General features: G+C 49.6%; 1 protein-coding gene across 1 annotated transcript; it reads left to right on the top strand.

Annotated features, from left to right (window-relative positions):
• The first annotated feature begins 1,829 nt into the window (after nucleotides 1–1,829).
• Nucleotides 1,830–5,203, top strand: LOC135970331 (class I histocompatibility antigen, Gogo-B*0103 alpha chain-like). Its single transcript, XM_065543015.2, is given in 10 exon segments — nucleotides 1,830–2,004; nucleotides 2,134–2,403; nucleotides 2,649–2,924; nucleotides 3,500–3,775; nucleotides 3,880–3,996; nucleotides 4,436–4,468; nucleotides 4,575–4,600; nucleotides 4,603–4,622; nucleotides 4,787–4,843; nucleotides 4,845–5,203. Coding segments are annotated over 10 exon segments (1,302 nt in total). The 5' UTR covers nucleotides 1,830–1,841; the 3' UTR covers nucleotides 4,909–5,203.
• Nucleotides 5,204–11,163: the final 5,960 nt, after the last annotated feature.

Consider the following 11,163-nt stretch of genomic DNA (forward strand, 5'->3'; position numbering starts at 1 on the left):
CATTTTTAGATCATCAAAACCATAAAATTCATTTCCTGGGAGTCCTGTACTACATGTAATTTGAAAGGAAGTTCTTCAGGCTGAAGGGAAATGATACTAGATGGTGACCCAGATACACAGAAAGGAACAATTAACAACAGGAATGATGCACGTACACATGTCACATTCACATTCATTTTGTTAATTTCCTGAAGACATATGGCTGCTTGTCTAAAACAAAAAGCATTACACTGTATCATTGAGTTTATAATTAGATTGATGTAATATATAAAACAATAATAGCATAATGGTAGGTTAAATGAAACTACACTGTTACAAGTATCCTTTATTTTGCCCGATGTAGTTTAATAGAATCTGAACTTCACTGTGAAAAGTCAAGGAATCGGATTTCCATTCTTACAACAATAAAAAGCTAGTGTAAAGAAATATAGCCAAAAGCCACTAGGAGAATAAAACCATAAACTAAAAACTGTTTATTTGACACATAAGAAAGTAGCAAAGGAGGAACAGAAACAAAAAGATATGAGACAAATTGAAAGCGTATAGCAAAATAGTAGACCAAAATCCAACCATTGTTAAGTGAAGAAATGACAGGACCTTGCTCACATTAGTAGGACCGCTGAGCACTGTGGGGAGAACAGACAAGAGCAGGAGGTAAGGGACAGTGTCAGTGCCACAATTCAGGAGTGACAGGGTAGCAGGGACTAAGGGGAAGGTGGGGTGTGGGGGATGAGAGGGGCAGAGAGAAGGGCTGGAGAAGCAGGAGGTGAGGAAAAGGAGCAGAGGAAAGAATTCTAAAGCAGTGGAAGAGCCTAGCAGGGGGTTCTTTGCATTCGGTATTCAATACATTTTGTTGGACTTCCTAAAAAGTAGTTGGCTCCTTATGATTTAAAAAAAAAAAACAAAAAAAAAAAACAAAAAAATACCAAGTGTCCAGATAAAATATGCACACTGCTTAGATGTGCAGAGTTCAGGAAAACAGGCAGTGCTTGAGCGTCCGTGAAGAGCATTGGGTCTGCATGGAGCACTCGCACTTTGAGGTGATGACTACAGGCTCCTGGTTGCAATAGACAGTAACAAACCCTGCTTCTTTGTATTCAGGAGAAGTTCTGGACTCACACAGGGAAACTCAGACTAGGGAATGAACGTAGTTTTAAATGCAACAACCCACAGTCACAGATCCATAGTCTGGGAAAGTAAAACTTAGGAGCTTTGTAATGCTGTTTTGACACAGGTCTGTTACAAATTGGAATTCTAATCATTCAGGGATTACCAACATTGTGCTACCTACTGTATTAATAAACAAAAAGGAAACTGGTCTCTATGAGAATCTCTATGTGGTGCCTTCAGACAAAACTTCACCAGGTTTAGAGAGAAAACCCTTGTCTCTACACCTCCATTCCCAGGGCGAGCTCACTCTCTGGCATGAAGTTCCCCGTGGTGAGTTCCCCTGTGCAAAGGTCCAAGGGGAGAGGTATGGAGTGGGAGGCAGGGAGTCCAGTTCAGGGACGGGGATTCCAGGACGAGTAGGGAAGGGGAAGAGGCTGGGCGCAGCCTGGGGGGAGTCTCTCCCTGGTTTCCACAGACAGATCCTTGTCCAGGACTTAGGCAGACAGTGTGACGAAGAGGCTTGGTGTAGGAGAAGAGGGATCAGGACGAAGTCCCAGGTCCCGGGCGTGGCTCTCAGGGTCTCAGGCTCCGAGAGCCTTGTCTGCACTGGGGAGGCGCAGAGTTGGGGATTCCCCACTCCCCTAGTTTCACTTCTTCTCCCAACCTGTGTCGGGTCCTTCTTCCGGGATACTCGTGACGCGTCCCCAGTTCCCACTCTCATTGGGTGTCGGATGTCTAGAGAAGCCAATCAGCGTCGCCGCGGTCTCAGTTCTACAGTCCGCACGCGCCTATCCGGGCTCAGAGTCTCCTCAGACGCCGAGATGCGGGTCGTGGCGCCCCGAAACCTCCTCCTGCTGCTCTCGGCGGCCCTGGCCCTGACCGAGACCTGGGCCGGTGAGTGCGGGGTCTGGAGGGAAACGGCCTCTGCGGGGAGGAGCGAGGAGACCGCAGGCGGGGGCGCAGGACCCGGGGAGCCGCGCGGGGAGGAGGGTCGGGCGGGTCTCAGCCTCTCCTCGCCCCCAGGCTCGCACTCCATGAGGTATTTCCACACCGCCGTGTCCCGGCCCGGCCGCTGGGAGCCCCGCTTCATCTCCGTGGGCTACGTGGACGACACGCAGTTCGTGCGGTTCGACAGCGACGCCGAGAGTCCGAGGATGGAGCCGCGGGCGCCGTGGATGGAGCAGGAGGGGCCGGAGTATTGGGAAGAGCAGACACGGATCGCCAAGGCCCAAGCACAGACTGACCGAGGGAACCTGCGGACCCTGCTCCGCTACTACAACCAGAGCGAGGCGGGTGAGTGACCCCGGCCCGGGGCGCAGGTCACGACCCCTCCCCATCCCCTACGGACGGCCCGGGTCGCCCCGAATCTCCGGGTCCGAGATCCGCCCCGAGGCCGCAGGACCCGCCCAGACCCTCGACCGGGGAGAGCCCCAGGCGCCTTTACCCGGTTTCATTTTCAGTTGAGGCCAAAATCCCCGCGGGTTGGTCGGGGCGGGGCGGGGCTCGGGGGACTGTACTGACCGCGGGGGCGGGGCCAGGGTCTCACACCATCCAGTGGATGTCTGGCTGCGACCTGGGACCCGACGGGCGCCTCCTCCGCGGGTACCGGCAGGACGCCTACGACGGCAAGGATTACATCGCCCTGAACGAGGACCTGCGCTCCTGGACCGCCGCGGACATAGCGGCTCAGAACACCCAGCGCAAGTGGGAGGGGGACCGCTATGCGGAGCAGATGAGAGCCTACCTGGAGGGGACGTGCGTGGAGTGGCTCCGCAGATACCTGGAGAACGGGAAGGAGACGCTGCAGCGCGCGGGTACCAGGGGCAGTGGGGAGCCTTCCCCATCACCTCTAGTTCTCCCGGGATGGCCTCCCATGAGGAGGGGAGGAAAATGGGATCAGCGCTAGAATGTCGCCCTCCCTTGAATGGAGAATGGCATGAGTTTCCCTGATTTCCTCTGAGGGCCCCCTCTGCTCTCTAGGACAATTAAGGGATGACGTCTCTGAGGACATGGAGGGGAAGACAGTCCCTAGGATACAGATCAGGGGTCCCCTTTGACCCTTGCAGCAGCCTTGGGCATCGTGAATTTTTCTCTCAGGCTTTGTTCTCTGCCTCACACTCAACGTGTTTGAAGGTCTGATTCCAGCTTTTCTGAGTCCCTCGGCCTCCACTCAGGTCAGGACCAGAAGTCCCTGTTCCTCACTCAGAGACTAGAACTCTCCAAGGAATAGGAGATTATCTCAGATGCCTGTGTCCAGGCTGGTGTCTGGGTTCTGTGCTCCCTCCCCCACCCCAGGTGTCCTGTTCATTCTCAGGGTGGTCACATGGGTGCTGCTGGGGTGTCCCATGAGAGATGCAAAGCCCCTGAATTTTCTGACTCTTTCCATCAGATCCCCCAAAGACACACGTGACCCACCACCCCGTCTCTGACCATGAGGCCACCCTGAGGTGCTGGGCCCTGGGCTTCTACCCTGCGGAGATCACGCTGACGTGGCAGCGGGATGGGGAGGATCAAACTCAGGACATAGAGTTTGTGGAGACCAGGCCAGGAGGAGATGGAACCTTCCAGAAGTGGGGAGCTGTGGTGGTGCCTTCTGGAGAAGAGCAGAGATACACGTGCCATGTGCAGCATGAGGGGCTGCCGGAGCCCCTCACCCTGAGATGGGGTAAGGAGGGGGATGAGGGGTCATGTCTCTTCTCAGGGAAAGCAGGAGCCCTTCTGGAGCCCTTCAGCAGGGTCAGGGCCCCTCATCTTCCCCTCCTTTCCCAGAGCCATCTTCCCAGTCCACCATGGCCATCGTGGGCATTGTTGTTGGCCTGGCTGTCCTAGCAGTTGTAGTCACCGGAGCTGTGGTCGCTGCTGTGATGTGGAGGAGGAAGAGCTCAGGTAGGGAAGGGGTGAGGAGTGGGGTCTGGGTTTTCTTGTCCCACTGGGGGTTTCAAGCCCCAGGTAGAAATGTTCCCTGCCTCATTACTGGGAAGCAGCATCCACACAGGGGCTAACCCAGCCTGGGACCCTGTGTGCCAGCACTTACTCTTTTGTGTAGCAATGTGACAATGAAGGACGGATGTATCACCTTGCTGATTATGGTATTGGGTCCTGATTCCAGCATTCGTGAGTCAGGGGAAGGTCCCTGCTAAGGACAGACCTCGGGAGGGCAGTTTGTCCAGGACACACAGCTGCTTTCCTCCTGTTCCCTGATTCTGCCCTGGGTCTGTAGTCATAGTTCTGGAAATTTCTCTTGGGTCCAAGACTAGGAGGTTCCGCTAAGATCTTATGGCCCTGCTTCCTCCCAGCCTCCTCACAGGACATTTTCTTCCCACAGGTGGAAAAGGAGGGAGCTACTCTCAGGCTGCATGTAAGTGGTGGGGGTGGGAGTGTGGAGGAGCTCAGCAACCCTGTACTTCCTCTTGTCCCATGTCTCCTGCGGGCTCTGACCATGTCCTGTTTTTGTTCTACCCCAGGCAATGACAGTGCCCAGGGCTCTGATGTGTCTCTCACGGCTTGAAAAGGTGAGATTTTTGGGGTCTAGAGTGGGGGGCGGGGGGGCAGAGGGGAAAGGCCTGGGTAATGGAGATTCTTTGATTGTAATGTTTCGAGTGTGTGGTGGCTGTTCAGAGTGTCATCACTTACCATGACTGACTTGAATTTTTTGTTCATGACTTGTTTTCTGTAGCCTGAGACAATTGTCTTGTGTGGAACTGAGAAGCAGGATTTCTTCACGCCTCCCTTTTGAAGAGACTCTGGCATCTCTTTCTGCAAAGGCATCTGAACGTGTCTGTGTCCCTGTTAGCATAATGTGAGGAGGTGGAGAGACAGCCCACCCCTGTGTCCACCGTGACCCCTGTTCCCACGCTGACCTGTGTTTCCTCCCCAGTCATCTTTCCTGTTCCAGAGAGGTGGGGGTGGATGTCTCCATCTCAGTCTCAACTTTATGTGCACTGAGCTGCAACTTCTTACTTCCCTACTGAAAATAAGAATCTGAATATAAATTTGTTTTCTTAAATATCTGCTATGAGAGGTTGATGGACTAATTAAATAAGTCAATTCCTAGAATTTCAGAGAGCAAATAAAGACCTGAGAACCTTCCAGAGTCCACATGTTTGCTGTGCTGAGTCTGTTACGGGTGGGGATGGAGAAGGCTGTGAGGAGCCGAGTGTGGACTGGGCCTGTGTCTAGTTGCTGTTCAGTTCTTCATGTGCTTTATGTGGTCAGTCCTCAGCTGGGTCACCACTGCCCCATCGTCCTTGTCCCTTCAGTGGGAACTTGTCCAGTGGGAGCTGTGACCACAGAGGCTCAGACATCGCCCAGGGCGGCCCCTGCACACGGGGTCTCTGTGCATTCTGAGACAAATGTTCAGAGCCATTCACCTCCTGCCCTGCTTCTAGAGCTTCTTTTCTGCTCTGCTCTCCTGCCCTCTCTCCTTGCCCTGGTTCTAGTGATCTTGGTGCTGAATCCAACCTCAACTCATGAATCTATAAAGCAGAGTCTAATTTAGACTTACATTTGCCTGTGAAATTGGACCTATCTTCAAGGACTGTTCTTTCCTGAAGAGAGAACCTGATTGTGTGCTGCAGTGTGCTGGAGTCGGGGGTAAAGGGGGCGTTGCTGTAGAAAGAGAGATGGGGGATGGAGGGCACACAAGCAGCACTGCTGAGAAAAACATAGGCGGCCTCTATCTCAGTGTGAGGGGACCTTGTGCTGTACCTGCCACAAAACAGCATTTGGCCTAAGGCTATGTTAATAAAGATGCTGCCTTTAGAATAGGGAGGTGCTCTACAGTGATCATTCATTCAACTGACCTTTGTCATTGACCAGACATAGGACAGAATGGCTGTGCATCTGGGAACACCATTGAAGTAAAATCAGAAAAATCTCTGGCCTTTTGTAGCATATGTTCCAGTGGAAAGAGGCAGACGTTAGATACGCTGTAACCAAAGTAAGGAAGGAAAGTGCTACAAGGTGGTAAGTGCTGTGAGGCAGGTAATCCAGGATGTGGGCAATGGGGACAGGGAAGGTGGCTGTTGTGCTGGGTAGTCGGTGTGTGCTTTGTTGCAAAGGTGACTTCTGAGGAAAGATTCGAGGGACGTGAGGATGTCTGGGGAAGTTCTTTCGAGGCAGAGGAACCTCCAGTCCAAATGCACTATGGCAGGAAGGTGTCTGTGTTCCCAGAAGAACAAGGAGGCCAGGAGGGCTGGACAGAAAGAAACTGAGGTGAGGTCAGAGGTGCGGCCAGAGCAGGTGGGCTTGAGGGGAATGGGGTTGGATCTGACCTTTGCTCTGAGTGGGATGAAGAGTCAGAGGACAGTTTTGAGCAAAAGAAGGCCATGATATAACTTCTCTTTTAAAAGGATCTCTGATTGCTGTGCTGACAACAGAATTGAGAGCTGAGGGACAAGGGAGGAAGAAGGGAAGCGAGTGCAGTATTCCAGGCTGGAAATGTCAGTTACCTTGACTGGGCTGTGAGCATGGGAAATAGTGGGATGTGAGGGGATTCTGGATGCATTTGAAGATGAACTCACGGCATTTGCCAATGGATTGTATCTGTGGTGTGAGAAAGATGAATCAAAGACACCCATAGTTATAAAATGAGTGAGTAGAAGGAAGGGTGGATCTGCTGTCAGTGGAGATGGGGAGACTCTGGCAGGAGCATACTGAGGAGGGGGCATCACAGGCACTCAGTGGAGGAGATGTCTACTAGGAATGCAGGTGAGGGAGCTGGGGTGGAATTTGGACAGACAACTCCAGACTTTAGAGGAAAGGAGAAATAGACTGGGCAGGAGAAATAGATTTAGGAGGTCATACCATATAAACGATACTTAAAACCTCAAGCATGGATGAGGGCACCAAGGGAGTGATTGACTGTGGAAAAGAATGAGGGCAAGGACTGAACCCTGGACCTCCAGTTGTAAGGGATGTGATCAGACCACACCCAGAGCAGACTGCACAGTTCTGACCCCAAGTCTAGAGGACACTTAGACAAGGAACTCCCGTGTGCACAGGGATCACCCAGACGTGGTGCTGAGATCCAGGAAGTCTGGAGTCGAGCAAGAGATTCTGGATTTATAACAAGGCTGGAGCTCGTGTTGCTGGTCTCCAGATCACACTTGGAGTAGCAAGAACACCAGGATCCCACATGTCTGAGCATCAGCCTCACCTCTAGGGCTTGTTATATAAACGAATCCTTGGTCTTGTGCATAAAACTCTGAGACAGGGATTCTGGGGAGTGGCCTGAGTATTTTCTAAGCCCCGCCAGCAATCCTGTTGCTCAGCCAGATCAGGAACCACTGAGATCAGAGATCAGAGAGTGCCCAGGGTGGGTGGGTGGGGTGGGTTTTCAAACTCTGTTTAAAAGAGGATTTTTCTCACAGAAAGAAAAGGGAGGATGTGTATTATCAGTTATGAGATGTGATATTCCCTGTTGATCTCTCCACAGTGGGGTGGAGGCCAGGTAGAGAATTCAGGATGTGGCTCTCACACGAGGAACACCTGTGAATGCCGCTCTCTGACACCCGCCCACAGGCTAGGACAGATGTCACTGCTGCACTTGGAAATTGGACATCACTACTGTCACTCAGCCCTCTTTACTAAAATGCATTCTGCACAGTCCCAGCCTCTCTGTCACCTCATTCTGGCTCAGTCTGGCAGTGATATTGCAGTTAAGAAGAAATTATTTAGACAGGTAGTGAGGGTACGGAAGACTTTTAATGAAAAGCAGGCTCCAAACTATTTTCTTTTCTAACAAGGAGCAGCCTGTAATATCAAGCTTCAGACATAGACAAGTAAGCTGGAGGCTTGCACGGGTGAATGCCGGCAGCTGTACCAATAGGAATAGGACACCTGGGACTGGGCATGTTCACAATGGCACCTCCATCTTCCCTTCTCTTTGCCAGGCACGTTTACAGTAAGGAGCAGACAACATGGCGCCGGCCAAGTGGATAGCCCATTTGCATAATAGGATGAGGGTGGGGTGAACAGCCTTCCACACGCACTGTGTAAATATCACAACTGGTCCAACCAACCTGTGGGCCCTACATAAATCAGACACCATCTCCTCAAGCCTGCCTGTAAAATCCAATGCACTCCCATTTCAGGCCCCAATTCCCTTTTGGGTGCCCCTCTCTCTCACAAGAAGAGAGCTGTTCCCCTTTGTCTTTTTTTTACCTATTCAGCCCTTTGCTCCTAAACTCACTCCTCATATGTCAGTGTCCTTCATCTTCTTGGCATGAGATGACAAGCCCTTAGTATTTACCTGAGACAATGACACCTCTTCAGCAGGTGGTCATCGGACTGGTGGAGCTTAAGACGCATGTCCATGATCAACTGCAGGGTGACTGGAGTGTTGTCCTCATCCAGGGAAGGAGGTGGTTTCTGTCCCCTCTCAACATTTTACATGTTGTAAACCAAAAATAAACATCAAAGCCACCCACTCTTAACCATCTTAATGGACACCCTCAGCCAGGGTGCTCAAAAGTTAACCTGAAAGACTGGCTCAAGCCACCATGATTATGCCATCTTCCCTTTGGGAATTCAGGAAAAGCTGACCAGCATTTACCATCAACACAGACCTTAAATCTGATCAGAAACATTTACAATCTATTCTCTCTGAAGCCTGGCACCTGGAGGCGTCATCTGCATGAGAAAATTTGGGACTCCACAACCTCTTATCATAACCCAGACATTTCCTTTCTATTGATAGTAACTCAACCAACTGCCAATCAGAAAAATTAAAAATCTACTTATAACCTGGAAGCACTACCCCGCAAACCTTGCCTGCTTCAAATTGTTCCAACTTTCTGAACTGAGCCAATGTATAGCTTAAATATATTTCGTTGATGTCGCATATCTTCCTAAAATGTATAAAACCAACCTGTGCCACAACCACTTTGAGCACATGTTCTCAGGGTCTCCTGAGGACTGTGTCATAGGATGTGGTCACTCATTTTTGGCTCAGAATAAATCTCTTCAATATGTTACCGAGTTTGAATATTTCATTGACAGTGTGGAATTCTGATGTAATAAGAGGGTTCAAGTGCTGGAGTGTGGGGGTGGGGAAAAGTGACAAATTTTAATTCTTGGAGCAGTGATCCAGGACGAGAACTTTATCTGGTACCTGGCAGGCACGCAGAGTGTCTGAATGAACCTGTGACTAATAAATAACATGTTTCCACCCATTCTGTTGAGGATAGGTTATTACATCAAGTTTTGGTCTATCCCAGTTCACACTCTAGATTATTGGAGTTGCATTCTGTGATAGTGAAATGATTATTCAAACAGCTTCCCTCGGCTTTGTCTCTTACTAGGATTAAAACACCCAGGATTATAAGATCTCCAAGGATCTGGGTCCACACCGATGTTTTATATTAATATTTATATTTTCTTGTGTGTGGAAATATTTCTGGGGAGAGAATCTCTAACATTTATTATTTTTTATGTGACACCCTCAAAGGCCTAAAATATCCTAACTTCTAGGTTAGAGGTAGGGCCACTCCACGTCTGGACAATGAGCAGCTGGTAGCAACCTGTGTTTAGTAGATTAGGGACATGAAATAAATGCTTACATTTTGTTTATCTTTTCCTCTGGGACCAAAAAGATAGAAGTGTGCTTGCTTACTCTTACTCTAAGTTTCTCTCTGTGGGATGGTGATGGGGTTTTCCTCCAACCAAATAACTTTCTGATTCTCCAACAGCAGCTAGGAGTCCTACAATTTGACTCAATTCTGACACTAACTACCTGGAGTTCACCTTAGACTCCACAGGTTTAAGGGCTCAGTCCCACAAGACTGTCCTCACTTCAGATGCAAGTCACAAGTACCGGGTCCCAGGTTACCTGCACTTCTGTTTATCGTGGCTGCAAAGTCAGGGGTCTCTCACCTCCCAAGGTTTGAGAATTCTTAAATTAACTCAAAGAACTCAGGAAGTTGCTATAGTCACGTAAACCAAAAAACGTCTGAGACAGGTCTCAGTCAGTTTAGAAGTTTATTTTGCCGAGCTGAAGATGCACCTTGGAAACAGAGACACAAATCACTGTAGCATCTGTGGCCTGTGCTTTTTCCTAATAGGATTTTGAGGACTTCAATATTTATAGGGGAAAGAGCAGCCAGGAGAAGAAAAAAACAATCAACTATGCATTCATCTCATGCTCAGTAGATCTGCATTTTACATAAGATAAAGTAAACGCTGGGTAGAAAACTCAAATATGCGTTTGTCCCCAGGTGGGTGAAGGGATGATGTCTAGTCTTGTCTTTGTCTTGTGCCTGTGAAGACAAGCTGTTAATTTACATTGTTGGGGGAAAGTCAACAAAACTCCATTTTAGAGTAAACATGTTGGGGTCCACAAGGAATTATCTTGTGAGCAGTTTGTGAGGGAGACCACCTGGGGAGATATGGGGTCTTCTATCTTTGCAGTTATTTGTTTAGGAACAAAAGAAAGGCAGTTTTTCCATCACTCAGTCTCCAAACTTAACTTTTCCCTTTGGTATAGTGAATTTGGAGTCCTGAAATTTTACTTTCCTTTCACACTCAGTATTGGAGTTTTTTTATTGTTATGGTTTAAATCCCCACCTTTTTGGCACCCGGGACCGGTTTCATGGAAGACAGTTTTTCCATGGACCAGTGCAGGTGGTGGAAAGCAGAGGGAAATGGTTTTGGATGAAACTGTTGCACCTCAGATGACCAGGCATTAGTGCTTCATAAGGAGCATGCAACCTGGATCTCTCGCATGCAGAGCTCACAATAGGGTTCGTGCCTCTATGAGAATCTAATTCCACCACTGATCTGACAGGAGGCGGAACTCTGGTGGTCATGCTCATGCTCTCTCGCCCATCAATCAACTCCTGCTGTGTGGTCTGGTTCCTACCAGGCCAGGAACTTCTACCAGTCCGCAGCCCGGGGGTTAGGGACCTCTGGTTTAAATTATGCCACTATAGCAGAACACCTGAGACTGGATAACTTATAACAAACAGAAATGTGTTTCATTCATGGTGTCAAGGATGGGAATTCCCAGATCAAGGGACTGTATCTGATAGAAAACAAAAGGGCAAGAGAGGGTGA

Source organism: Macaca fascicularis, chromosome 4 (assembly GCF_037993035.2).
Source record: "Macaca fascicularis isolate 582-1 chromosome 4, T2T-MFA8v1.1".
NCBI classification, from domain to species: domain Eukaryota; kingdom Metazoa; phylum Chordata; class Mammalia; order Primates; family Cercopithecidae; genus Macaca; species Macaca fascicularis.